The sequence below is a fragment of the Canis lupus genome, chromosome 20 (assembly GCF_011100685.1).
Source record: "Canis lupus familiaris isolate Mischka breed German Shepherd chromosome 20, alternate assembly UU_Cfam_GSD_1.0, whole genome shotgun sequence".
NCBI classification, from domain to species: Eukaryota; Metazoa; Chordata; class Mammalia; order Carnivora; family Canidae; genus Canis; species Canis lupus.
The window spans coordinates 32,511,264-32,525,569 of record NC_049241.1 but is presented as its reverse complement, the minus strand read 5'-3'; the positions used below and the strand labels follow the sequence as shown (position 1 = coordinate 32,525,569).

Genomic DNA, 14,306 nt, shown 5'->3' with positions numbered 1-14,306 from the left:
GTTAGGAGAACCCGGCCTGCCTGCGGGCGGCTGCGAGGAGCTTGGAAACGCGGGTCCAAGGCAGCGGCGACCGCGACGGGGTGGCGCTAGGACCCCGCGGGAGGCGGCGGCGGCGGCGGCGGGAAGGGGCGCCCGTGTTGACAGCGGCGGCGGGGCGGCCGGCGCTAGGACCCGGCGGGCGCGGCGGGTGGCGACAGCGCGTGGGGCGGCGCGTGTTGACAGCGGCGGCGGCGGCGGCGGAGCCGGGCGGGCGGCGGGAGTCGGCGCCCGCGGTTCCTGTCCCTGGAGTCGAGGCGCTGGCGGACGGGCGTCCGGGGATGGCCTTCATGGAGAAGCCGCCGGCCCGCAAGGTGCTGCTGGACGACACGGTGCCGCTGACAGCAGCCATCGAGGCGAGCCAGAGCCTGCAGTCGCACACGGTGCGCGGCCCGCCGGGCGGGCGGAGGGCGGAGGGCGGAGGGGCGGCCCCGGGCCCCGGGCGGGCGGCGGGCGGGCGGCGGGCGGCCCAGCGCGGGCCGGGGGCGCAGGCGGGCGTGGCGGTGGTCCCGGGGCGGGGCCGGATTCCCGGGCCCACCTCGGGCCGGCGGAGTGGGGCAGCCCCGGGCGGCCCGGGGGACGCTGCCCGCCTCTGCCCGCCTCTGCCCGCCTCTGCCCGCCGTCAGCGTCGGCGCCGGGGCCGCGGAGTCTCCCTGCCTCCAGCTGGGGACCCGAGCGGTGGCGATGCGGGCAAGTGCCCGGCCCGATGGAAGTGTGACTTGAGAGCCTTCTCGTTGGGACAGCGGCGTGCAGGCGGCCGGGTCGGCAGCCCCAGGTGCTGGGCAGGTGCTGGGCAGGTGCCGGGCCCGCGCGGGGAGGTGGTGAGGGACGCAGGTGTGCGGGCGCGCGCCTTCCCTCCCGCGACCTGCTGCGGGTGGGCAGGGGTAGCACCCCTCGGGATTTAGGGTCCACCGCAGTAGCGTAAAGGGCTAATAGGTCCTCCTAGTCAACACGGGCAGAGTTCATTTCTGTTGCGTGTACTGTCTTTTAGCGGGTCTTTAAACCCAGGAGTGTTTTCATTTGCCTGAACAACCCCCCTCCCCGTTTTTTTGTTTTGAAAAAACACTGTGCGTTATCATTTACAAACAATAAACCTAGGAACCAGCAAAGAAAAAAAAGAGAGAGAGAGAGAGAAAGAAAAACAAAACAACATCAACTAAAAAAAAAAAAAAAAAGCAAAGAAAAAAAAGAAAGAAAAACAAAAACATCAACTAAAAAAAAAAAAAAAAACCAAAACCCAAAAACAAAAACAAAAAAACAGCAAAACAGAACCCCTAAAGCTGCCATCCAGTGGGACTTTGGGAAATAATGAATGGGGGGAGAGAGAGATTCCTTAAATCGTAATGTTTTGTCAGGTCACAGAATCAGATTCCGGCTCAGAGGCTTGTTTGTTTACCATTGCAGTGTGTTTAGGGTTCATCTTCTGGAGGCGAAAGCCCCACAATAGCCTTCTGTTTCTCCTTTCTGTTCAAGCTGTTCTGGTGACTTCAAAGAGATCTTTTATTCCTGTTGTATTAAAGTGAGACTTTTTTGAACCTCAGTTTCCTCTTCCCACAGCCGTGCTTTGCAGGGTTTGGATTGTTCACAGTGTTCATTTCCAGTTAGGGAAATGATTGTATATTTTTTTAAAGTGCATGGTATTTTATCGTGCATCTCTCTCTCTCTTTTTTTTAAGATTTTATTTATTATTTCATTCATGAGAGACACAGAAAGAGAGGCAGAGACACAGGCAGAGGCAGAAGCAGGCACCATACAGGGAGCCCGACGTGGGACTCGATCCCGGGTCTCCAGGATCACGCCCTGAGCTGAAGGCGGCACTAACCGCTGAGCCACCCGGGCTGCCCATCGTGCATCTCTTTAATCCTTTTTTACAGACTTGTGAAGAGGCGCTGTGTCGGACAGAATTTGTACCCTGTCATTACATTACCATTTGTAATGTATGCCTACAGGAGTATGGGTGAAAGGTGGAAATTTAGGGCAGGTAGTCAAGAATAAATTCTGCTATTATATTCAATATTTGACTTAACTTTTGGCAAGTAATCTTACAAACTTTCACGGAGAGGGGTTGAGTCTTTTAGGTTTATTTTGTGCTGAAAGTAAGAGATGCATATAAACACTCACAGAGAACTTCTTCCAGGAAGCATTCCATGATGGCCAAGCCCTGTGCTCATTTCCACCTTAACCTAGATCAGTTTATTCTTGTAATTCTTTAGTTTTTCCTCTCCACCACGTTTTGAGAGGAGGGCCCCTTGCCTGATTTTGGGTCCCAGTCCCTAGTGTCTGATAGGATTTCATATGTGTTTGTTAAATGAATAAGCAAATGAATTGCAACCTTACTTTGCCTCTTTTTTGTTTGTGTAAAATGGTAGTGGTGAAAACTGGAACAACGTGGCGTCTGAGATGCTAAGTTAAGGGGTCAGCTCTTCAGCAAGATAGTAAAAGATGTAATAGGATTCCATTTTAACTGCAGAACTTTTCTTTAAGAAATAAAATAGAGAATGGGAGTCCCTAGAATGATGACTGATCACAAAAGACAGTGACTCACCGGAGACCCACAGAGGCAGATGTGGAGTAAAAACACTGTAGCATTGTCTTGCGCAATTTTTGACTGTTCCATGTTCTTGTCATTTTAGCCGTAGAATTGGAGACTGGGAAATGTTGCATCAGCCCTGAACTTTATTGAGAAAATCATATGCTGATGCAGACTTTCTGGATTATTAGCCTCTTATGAGTAAGTCCTTTTAAAACAGGAACTGTTGGAAATTATTTCGGAAAAAAGTAGTTGTTAATGGTGGCATATGGAAGAAAAGAGCATTGTTTTCTATTGGTAAAACTGAAGGTGGCTTTCCTACTTGTTAGCTGAAGGGAGTTGGTGTTCCAGAAGTCAGAGGGCTGTCCTCCCTTTGAAATGCTGAAAATTGGGAATTGCTCCTTGGCTGTAGGATAGAAACGTACAGAGAGAGTATACAGTAGACAGCCTTTGAGTTGGAAGAAGCAAGACGTTAACACGGTTTTGGGCAGACACTTGCTAGTCTGAGACATTGGTTGAGCAAGTCACAAAAAAGTGAACTTTTTTTTTTTAAAGTTTCTTTTTTTTAAAATTTTTATTTATTTATGATAGTCACAGAGAGAGAGAGAAAGAGAAGCAGGCTCCATGCACCGGGAGCCCGACGTGGGATTCGACCCCGGGTCTCCAGGATCGCGCCCTGGGCCAAAGGCAGGCGCCAAACCGCTGCACCACCCAGGGATCCCAAAAATGAACTTTTTGATGTTGTAGTTTGATGTTGTAAATAGGGTAGTAAATGCCTGCCTGCCTGCCATCCAAGGTTGTTGCAAAGATCAAATGAAATAGTCTTTATGAAGTATTGGTAAAGAGCATTTCTTCTTCCATCTACTCACTCCCTGGTGAAATGACATTCAAAGGGTTAAAAAAACAACAACAAAGGGTTAAACATGTTCAAGTGTTCTTATGAATAGCTATTTTCTGTCCATAGTTCCTTCCATTTATCAATCAAGGTTGTTTAGCTTTGGGAAATACAATTTACAGCAGGAAATTTCAGGTTACATATGGTTTAAAGTTTATGGACTGGGGAGGGAAAAATTTTGTAAATTGGAAAATACAGAAGCCAGGATGGAGGGAACACAAGGTCACCACCAGAAAGGCATATTTGGTTGGGAAACTGGCAGAAAGGGCACAGACTGCTAGATGATTTGGTTCTTGACTGGGGTTTGAATGATTTTATTTTATTTTATTTTATTTTATTTTATTTTATTTTATTTTATTTTATTTTATTTTATTTTATTTATTTTATTTTATTTATTTTTTATTTTTTTTTATTTTTATTTTTTTTAAATATTTATTTATTTATTTATTTATTTATGATAGTCACACAGAGAGAGAGAGGCAGAGACACAGGCAGAGGGAGAAGCAGGCTCCATGCACCGGGAGCCCGATGTGGGATTCGATCCCGGGTCTCCAGGATCGCGCCCTGGGCCAAAGGCAGGCGCCAAACCGCTGCGCCACCCAGGGATCCCCTTATTTTATTTTTTTGAATGATTTTATTTTCACTTTTATGGAGCACAATGAATTTGGCTTCAGGAAATAGACCAGGCCTCTGCTGCAAGGAAATGAAACTTCCATAAAATCAGAAGGGACCATATTTAGGGAGGAACAGGAAGGACTTTCCAAACAAAAGGAATTTGAATAAAAAGCCATACAGGTGAATTGTGGGAGAGTTTGGGGAAGGACTAAGAGAAGACCAGGGAAATATAGGAATTCTTGGTGACGTGAAAGGGAAAACTTCTAAAAATCAATAGACCGAAAAAATGCTTACCTAGCTGAAATAGAAACCAGAGGAAACCAACAGTTTAGGAGAATGTTGTTATCAAATATGCATATCAGATTTTTTGCTGGTCAGTATGATGTAGTGTGCTAGCCCTCATCTCAGTTTTCTCCTTTTAAAATAGTCTCCTGTGAAGACCCGGGATCGAATCCCACGTCGGGCTCCCGGTGCATGGAGCCTGCTTCTCCCTCTGCCTGTGTCTCTGCCTCTCTCTCTCTCTCTCTCTGTGTGACTATCATAAATAAATAAAGAAAAAAAATATAAAAAAAAAAAAGTCTCCTGTGAGGTTCATCTGAATCAAGGCCCATTTATTCTGGTTTTGGTGCATTTTGTTCCTGAGAAACAAAAGATAATTTTAGTGATATTTGAGGCATGACAACATTTTTTAAATCTGGGAAAGATAATGTTACATGTTGAGATATTTACTGAAAATGAGTCTCTCTTTGAACCCTTGACTTTTGGAAATTGTATTCCTGCACAGTTTGTTTATTCAGCAATACTCATCAATTCAACAAAAATGTGTTGTGTACCTACTTCGTGCCAGGCACATGCTGGAGATCTGCTGATCCACTAGACAAGCTCCTGCTTTCATTGAGCTTTTGTTCTATGGGGTTCTGAGGTCTTCCATTTCCCAAGGGGTAGACAAGTCAGTCAGAGTCTTTACCTGTCATAACACAGATGGTTTTGAAGTTCCTTTTGTGGCTTGGATTATTGAGCCTCAGCTTTTTAATCAGTGGCCTTTTTTTATAGAGTCTTTTATTTTTTTTAAGATTGTATTTATTCATGAGAGACAGAGAGAGAGAGGCAGAGACATAGGCAGAGGGAGAAGCAGGCTCCCTGAGAGGAGCCGGATATGGGAGTTGATCCCAGTACCTGCTGGGTCATACCCTGAGCTGCCGAAAGCAGACACTCAACCACTGAGCCACCCATGTGCCCCTAGAGTCTTTTAAACTCTATTCATACATCATCAGAATACCTATTCGAATGTGAGGCCAAATTAGCAGACCTCATTGCCTTCAGAGCCTGACATTTTAAGGCAACCCAGTGCTCAGTATCAGGATCAATCTGGGCGTCCTTTTGGGGTGCTATTTGGAAGTTTCTTTAGAATTCCAAATTATAGTGGACACTTAAAAAAATTATTCGAAGATATTTGCATAGGCAAATACCCACCATACAATAGTTAACTTACAGCATTTCCTCATTAAAAAGTATATATTTATTTATTCATGAGAGACACAGAGAGAGAGAGAGAAAGAGAGAGAGAGGCAGAGACACAGGCAGAGGGCTTCATGCAGGGAGCCTGATGTGGGACTCGATCCTGGGACTCCAGGATCACGCCCTGGGCCGAAAGGCAGGTGCTAAACTGCTGAGCCACCCAGGTGTCCTGCATTTCCTCATTTTATAATAAGATAATAAATTTTCTTGAAATCTGATCACTTGTCTTCTACTTAGTTATGTATTTTTCCTCATTTGTTTTCGAAACCTGTTTTAGATGCAGTTACAAAAGTCCGAGTTGGAATTAGTAAATTTAGTTAATGGTATTAATTTAGAGATTGTAAGTAAACTATACCTATTGAAGTCAATTTTTTACAGACTTATTTAGGGGCTGGTGATTTGATTTGATTTGATTTGATTTTTTTGAGAGAGAGCGTGAATGTAAAGGGGCAGAGGCAGGAGGGAGAGAGAGAACCTTAGGCAGGCTTCACACCCAGCACAGAGCCTAATCTGACAACTCCTCACAACCCGGAGATCAAGATTGTGAGATCATAATCTGACCGAAATGAAGAGTCACATGCCCACCCAGGCGCCCCTTGGGGCTTGGTGATTCTTTTTTTTGTTGTTGTTTTAATTTTTTTTTAATTTTTTATTTTTGGGAGCTTGGTGATTCCTTTTTTTTTTTTTTTTTTAAAGATTTTATTTATTTATTCATGACAGAGAGAGAGAGAGACAGAGACACAGGCAGAGGGAGGAGCAGGCTCCATGCAGGGAGTCTGACGTGGGACTCCATCCTGGGACTCCAGGATCACACCCTGGGCTGAAGGCAGGCGCTTAAACCGCTGAGCCACCCAGGCTGCCCCAGGCTAGGTGATTCTTAATCTTCATTCATCACCTCTTTTGAGGATTCTCCCACTCTGAAGATTTCTCGTAGTAGGAATACAAATAAGAAGCTGGCTGTAGTTACTCGAAAGAAACAAGATTCTAGGGCTGAAGTTTATTTTAGGAGAAAAGATCTTATTTGTTTTATTCTCTGGGGGAATATTGTAAATATCCGCCCATATGTACATAGTTTCCATATAGATTGTGGTCTTAATAAGATTGTTCAAAATATAGGTTGTTGATTAATGGTCTAAATGGGTTCATTTGAGCCAATTAGAACAAACTTGTTTTCTACGAAGGCAGGTAGTGGTTCCTTTTCAAGCTGCTAGAGGTTTCTGAGTGACTTCACATAAAATGGGGATCCTTTATGTTCCAGCTTTTGGCATCCTGAAAGCAGGAGAGCTGGACCCAAACATTGTTTTAGAATTCAGAAGTGCTTGAGTGCTGGGGGGTATTGTAGGAGGGAGAGTAATAGGTTTTTTCCATTGTTTTCCCCCTGAAACTGGAAATCGTCCTTGTCAGTGACTTCTTTTATGAATAAGATGCACACAGTAGGGAAATTAAGATATGACTTCTTTACAGGAGGTGACAGAGCCCTTCATTTTCAATTTGGATTTAAAAAAAAAAATTTATTCATGAGAGACAGAGAGAGGCAGAGACATAGGCAGAGAAGGCAGGCTCCTTCAGGGGAGCCTGATGTGGGACTCCATCCCGGGACTGCGGGATCACAACCTGAGCTGAAGGCAGATGCTCAACCGCTGAGCCACCCAGGCGTCCCTCAATTTGGAGTTTTTTGAGTAAGGACTAAGGGACACGTGGTTCATCCGGGGTGAAACTTGGACCTCTGGAGGGAAAGAGTGTGCAGATTGACCACTATAGACTCCAGCTGATCTTGCTGACTACCAAATTTGGGGTGAGTCTGGCTATTTCTAGCTGGAGATCAAGCTGTCAAGAGTTTCCTCTTGCTTACTAAAGAGTACATTGTTACTGTTGTCTTCAAATAATTGAGTAGTTATTTTTTGGTGGCTAAAAGGGTATTCCTATTACTATAATATTAGTTTGGGGAACCCATTGCAACAGGAGTCTTCAAGAAATTTTTTTCTTAGTAAGAGCTTTTTTTTTTTAAAGATTTTATTTATCTATTTTACAGAGAGGGAGAAATCGTGAGCACCAGCAAGGAGAGTGGCAGGCAGAAGGAGAGGGAGAAGCAGGTTTCCTGCAGAGTAGGGAGCCCAATGTAGGACTCAGTCCTAGGACCCTGGGGTCATGACCTGAGCCAAAAGCAGATGCTTAACCGGCTAAGCCACCAGTCACCCAGTAACAGCTTTATAGCTATAATCCACATACTGTACAATTTAGTTGTTAACTTACTATACAACTCAACATAAGTATATTCACAGAGTTGTGTATTTATCTCCATAATCAATTTTATTTTTTTTATTTTTATTTTTTTAAATTTTTATTTATTTATGATAGAGAGAGAGAGAGAGGGGCAGAGACACAGGCAGAGGGAGAAGCAGGCTCCATGCACCGGGAGCCCGACGTGGGATTTGATCCCGGGTCTCCAGGATCGCGCCCTGGGCCAAAGGCAGGCGCCAAACCGCTGCGCCACCCAGGGATCCCTCCATAATCAATTTTAAAGATATATTTTTTTATTTTAGAGAGAGAGAGAGCTTGAGAGAGAGAGCAGGAAGGAGTGAGAGAATCCTCAAGTAGACTTCTGTTGAGGGCAGAGCCTGATGCTGGGCTCAATCCCAGGACCCTGAGATCATGACCTGAGCTGAAATCAAGACCCCACTGCTTAGCTGACTGAGCCAGGTGCCCATCCCCCTTAAAAGATTTATTTATTTATTTATCATAATCAACTTTAGAACATTTTCATTACCCTGAAAGGTTTAGCCATCACCCTGGGAAGTTTTCTAACATTACAGGATGTTAAACTCACAGACACGTTCTTAGCACAAGTTCTTTTACCGCTTTGGGTTTAACTCCTTTCACAATCTTATTAGAAGGATATATTCTCCATAAATGCTCATACACATGATGATCTTCTAGAACCTCACTGCCCTGAGCCTGCTCTCAGGCAGCAAATCTTAGGGTAAGAATCAGTGCTGGAGAAAGTTTTTCAGCTATAGGTTTGGAGAAGTAGCATATATCTGGACAGTGCACCTCACTGCCATATGCACTCTGCTTTAAGGAAGTCCTGGATTTGGAACAATAGATGATTATGTCCTGTCGTGAAAGAGTTACTCTGGCTTGTACCTTGCCTCGAGTATTTAGTTGTAGGTGCTGCGATGACTTGTTAGAGTAGTCCAGTGGAAGGGCAGAGGGCTCTGTGTTGGAAAGCAGGCTGTTTGTGCCCTGGCCAGCTCTCTGTTTTATGACATCTAAACAAGGCTGCCCGAATTTCTTTTGGTTATTAAATTTCTGTGGCTCATCAGAAACTGGTCATTTCTCCTCAGTTCAATTGAGGCTGTTTTTGGGGTGGTGGTGGTGGGGAATGGATAGAGTGTTACTATGGGACAATCCTGGACCTAAAATGTCAGAACTACCTGTAGCTGTGAAAAGCAGAAAGCAAGTGTCATTCTGCAGGCCTTCCCTTGAGCCTCCCCTTCCCCCCAGGGGACCGGTGTCTGGTGGGTGGGGACTCAGTGCACTTTAGTCCTGCAGAGAGAAATAGAGCCTGAAACTGTCCTGCTCACACCACACCTCTAGTCAGGCCAAGCGTCTGGCCAGCACGACATTACTCACTGTCCCTCCAGAGCACAGGGAATGGCTGGCTGGCTGACACGTTGCTACACGCTAGGCATCTCTGCATGTGACCATGTATGTAGCTCACCACATTCACTAGTCCCCTTACGCTCTTAACTCCCTGGTACTTCTTGAGCTCTGGCTTCTCAAAAGAGCACTGCACTCTGTGCTTGGGATGCAGTGGTGAGCACACCCTACTACAGGGGCTCTTAGGCTGCTGAGGATCTGTGTAAGGACACACTACTCCCCTTCTCACTCCTTAGATGGTGAGGATCATATGGGCAGCTTGTTTTGCCTCTGTCCATGTCTTTCTCTCTAAGGTTTCTTTTCCTCTTCTAAATCCAGCCTTTCCTGTCTATGTTTTATTACATTGATTCTGTTTCAAACTAGCACATTCCTTAGCATATGGATAGTAAGCATTCAGTAAATGTTTGTTGAGTAAGTGGATTTGTTGTGTGATTGCAGTTATCTGAGCTACAGCTTGGGGAACCCTTCCTGTGGACAACTACCTGCCAAGCTGGATATGCCTTTCCTTCCTCTGAAATTCCCATTCAGCTTTATTGGTTCCAAAAGTGCAAGCATTTTATATAGCCAGCCTGCCTGCCTTCCTTCCTTTAAAGATTTCTCTATTTATTTTAGAGAGAAGGCACATGCACAGGGGGTGGAGGGTGCAGAGAGAGGGGAGAACATTTCAAGCAGACCCCGTGCTGAGCACGGAGCATGACGTGGGGCTCGACTCACGACCCTAAGATCACCTGAGCAGAAACCAAGAGCTGATGCTTAACCAGCTGTACCACCCAGGCGCCTCCATAGGTGTTATTTCTTACTACTCTGTTTTCTATTTATAATCTCCCCCTCCCACACATGTGAAAGTGTAAGCATGAGCAGAGGGACAATATCTTAATGATCTTGGACAAATTGTTTAATCTGTCTGGCCTATTTCTTTGTCAAGTGGGGATAGTAAGAGTACGTTAGTGGTGCTGTGGGTATTAACTGAGCTCCACGCATAAGTGTCTGCTATTTTGATGTAGTGTCTTACCTCTATTTGCCAGAACACTAGTAACTTTTTAGGTAGGTATTAGTACTTGTTAGGGACTCAATTATGTTCAATGGGAAAAGGAGAATTATTTATATAAATGTTTGTCTCACTGTCAACTGTGACTGCTTTGTTAACAAATGGCAAGACAGACCAGTGACATGTCAAAGAGCAACTCCCCTGCCACCTTTTTCTTTTTAACTCTGAAGGAACATGTTTTGATAGCCAGGCTCAGGGGATGCAGCACAGGGGTCCCCTGCCTAGCCGCAGAGCCGGCTCTTGGTGTTCCAAGGCGGTGGCAGGAGAGATGGAAGAGGCAAACAGGCAGGCCATGGGGCTGGGCCTCTGAACGGGCAGATGTGCTCCCAGAGGCTGGGCCCCGGCAAATGCCCATTTAGCTCTTCATATCCAGGCTTTTGTTCATCACCAACATCAGCGTACACACATTTGACCTCTGGCAGTGGGGTGAAAAATAAAATAGAAAGCTGTCTGCTTTGTTCTTTCCTCTGCCACTTCCCCTGCCAAGTGACTGTGCCAGCTGACATTTGTGAGGGGCAGGTTGGGGGGGGGGTGCTTCCTGAGAAATGCACTTATATTCTGTACAGCCCTGCTGCCTTCTCTTCCCCGAAGTGTCACGCTCCAGTAGTCAGGCTGTGGACACATACACCGGGCCAGGGTGCATTTCAGTCTGTGACGCACGTGCTTTCTTCCTTGTCCGAAAGCCTCTAAGGTGTTGGGAACATTAGCCAGCACCTATGAAGAGTCTTCTGTGAGCTGCACACTGGGCCGTGTATTTTTTTTTTTTTAAGATTTTATTTATTCATGAGAGACACAGAGAGAAGAGACAGAGAGAGAGAGAGAGAGAGAGAGAGAGGGGCAGACACAGGCAGAAGGAGAAGCAGGCTCCACGCAGGGAGCCTGATGTGGGACTCGATCCCGGTCTCCAGAATCAAGCCCTGGGCTGAAGGCATTGCTAAACCGCTGAGCCCCCTGGGCTGCCCTGGGCCAAGTATTAAGATAAAAAGATGAACAAAGCAGGGAGCTTATATCCTGGTAGAGGTGGCAGATGTATAAACCAAAGGTGAAGTAAGGTACTGAAAGTGCCAGTCTTCCTGGGAGCAGTGAGGGTGCAGTGGGAGAGGCTCCTTCCACCCAGGTCCTCCTGGGGGTTTGGGCTTAACAGCCTTTCAGAGAATGGGTTCTAAATCAGCACTCCCCAGGGTTTTGAACTTGTAAACTCCCTTCGTGGTAATACTGAATTGTGTAAAAAAAAAAAAAAAAAAAAACCCTTCTGGAAGTGACTTTGAATTAAAAATATGTTTTATTCAGATCAGTACCTTATTGAGAATTTTATTAATGTTTGGGATCTGAATTACACTGTTTTTTGCAATATGAGAGGCAGTGAGAATTGCGATAAGATAAATATAGCTTAAGGTACTGATAATGAGCATCTTCAGACAATTTGCAATTACCAGTTTTATGGTCGTTCTCACTTCTCATGTTTCTCACTAACTTCTCATTTAACTCATATTTTACAATTGGCATTTCTATAGCCTGCCTTTAGTCATGGTCCATTAGTGGGTGTAAATGAAACCATGTATGACTCATAACAAAATCAATTAAAAAGCTATGTAGTAGCCAAAACCATGATAAACCAAATAAACCATGAACACACTCATCTAAGTTCTATGACTGGCCCCATGTTTCCTTTGTGTTCACTCGGAGGCTCTCAGTCTGCTCTGGGTAGAAATGTAGAAAATATTTATTTATTTATTAAATATTTTATTTATTTATTCATGAGACACACACAGAGAGAGGCAGAGACATAGGCAGAGGGAGTAGCAGACTCCCTGTGGGGAACCCAATGTGGGACTGTATCCCAGGACCCTGGGATCATGACTTGAGCCAAAGGCAGATGCTCAACCATGGAGCCACTCAGGTGCCCTGAAAGGAGAAAATATTTAAATAATTGTTTTATTGATTTTTTTTTTTTAAGTAGAAAGAGAAACAGAAGCCTTTATGTAGCCTTTAACACATAAATCCTTCCAGAAACTCTAGTTGTTCATCCTGTTCCAAACCCTTACTAACCCACCATAAGGATCTCAGTTTAAAATACTAGAGAATAGGAGCACCTGATGGCTCAGTGGTTGAGTGTTTCCCTTCCTTCCCTCTGCTCAAGTCGTGATCCTGGAGTCCTTGGATCGAGTCCTGTCTTGGGCTCCTGGCAGGGAGCCTGCTTCTCCCTCTGCCTATGTCTCTGCCTCTCTCTCTGTGCCTCTCATGAATAAATAAATAAAATCTTAAAAAAAAAAATACTAGAAAAAAAATACTAGAGAATGACTAGTTATGTTCTCTGAGGTGAGGTTATGTTTGCAGGCTTCAGTTCATTCAGCAAATACTGCTGTGAGCATGCCGCTTACTCCTGGCCCCATGCTAGGCTCTTGGGGTGCAGATGGGAGCAAGAGAGACGTAGTCCCTGCCTTTGTTCATTCCAAAAGGATCTGTCATGGAGGATTCTGGGGTGGGGTAAAAGATGAGAAAGGGAGACTGGTGCGAGTTGTGGGGCCCCCAGGAGGCCAGACTCAGGGAACTGAATAGCAGTTGGACTGGAGCAGGTATGTAGCTCGTGGAAGTGGTATTTTAGGAGGCTTAATTTGGTAGTGGTGAGTAGGGGTCCGGGAAGAGTGTGAAGGAAGGGGAGAGGAGAGTCCAGGGTAGTAATAAAGCATTGGAGTTAGAAAGGCCACATCAGGTCAGTGGCAGGAGGGAGAGAAGGACCAGAGGGAGGTAGGAACGCAACAGAATTCCGCTAGGTAGAGGCCATGACCGAAACAAAGGCACCAGAAATGATTAGAGAAATAGTCCAAGGTAAGCAAGTGGTCTTCCCAGGAAGATCATGAGTCTGAGTATGGTTCTGGAAAGTTCGGGCAATACTGAAGAAGCAGTGGCACTTGCCATGATAATAGCTAGCATTGTTTAAGCACTTACTGTGGCCGGCTGGGTTGACCACAGCCTTTGGTAAGTTCTTTATGTCACTTATCTCATTTCCTAAGCTGGACAAATGGGTGCCCCCATGTAACCACTGTGTAACATTTTCATCACCCCAGATATTTCCTTGGGGCCTCTTTGCAGTCAGTATCCTTCCTCTGATCTCTGGTAGCTACTGGTCTGCTTTCCATTACTGTCATTTCACCTTTTCTAGAATGTCATATATAAATGGCATCTTATAGGGTATAATGTTTTGCGTCTGGCTTTTTAGCATAAAGCTTTGAGATTCTTTCATGTTGTTGCATGTTTCCTTTTATTGCTCAGTAGCATTTCACTCTTTGTTATGCATTCATTAGCTGGTTGACATTTGGGTTCTTTCCACTTTGGGGCTGTTGTGAATAGAGCTTCTATGAGCACTGGGTATTAGTCTTTGTATGGACATATTTTTATTTCTCCTGGGCAAATATCTAGGAATGGGATTGCTTAGTCATATGGTAAGCATATATTTAAAAAAGAAATGGCCAAACTCTTTTAGATTCTTACCTGATTCTCATGATAACTCTGAATTGAGTTCACTATTATTTCCGTTTTTCAGTTGGAAGAAAATGAGGTGCAGAGAGGGGAAGTAACTTGCTCCAAGTCATAGGGCTGAGGGCGGAAGAATGGTTTGTAGGCCAGTGGACTTTGAGCCATCCTCAGCCTGATTTGTTGTTAGGGCCTGCAGAGCAGTGGATCTGTTTGATGGCTCTGCTAAGCCCAGGCCTAGATGAAGATGAGTTAGCCACCCTCCTAACTGAGCTGCAGAACCAGAGACACTGGTTTGGGTTACCATTTTCCCAATTCTCCCAGCCTGCCTGCAGAGATGTGGAGTTAGTTCATTACATACTTGTGGAGGCTTTAGAGCAATGCTGCCAGTGAAATTAATGCAAACCACATATGTAATTTTAAGTTTTCTAGTAGCCACATTAGAAAAGTAAAAAGGAACAGATGAAATTAATTTAAATAATCTGTTCCTAACCCAATATATCCAGAATATTATTTCAGTAGATAATATA

At 45.0% G+C, this 14,306-nt stretch overlaps 1 protein-coding gene across 23 annotated transcripts in view; it reads left to right on the top strand.

The window, feature by feature from the left end:
• The first annotated feature begins 210 nt into the window (after positions 1-210).
• The window catches only part of PXK (PX domain containing serine/threonine kinase like), a 111,420-nt gene continuing 97,324 nt past the window's right edge, over positions 211-14,306 (top strand). For 14 of the 23 annotated variants that reach the window (XM_038566019.1, XM_038566018.1, XM_038566015.1 and 11 more), the window contains exon 1: positions 213-419. In XM_038566019.1, coding sequence (XP_038421947.1) covers positions 318-419 — 102 coding nt within the window. In that variant the 5' untranslated portion in view covers positions 213-317. Of the gene's footprint in view, positions 420-14,306 lie in introns of all 23 variants that reach the window. The other 9 variants (XM_038566013.1, XM_038566012.1, XM_038566029.1 and 6 more) reach the window with 4 other exon arrangements.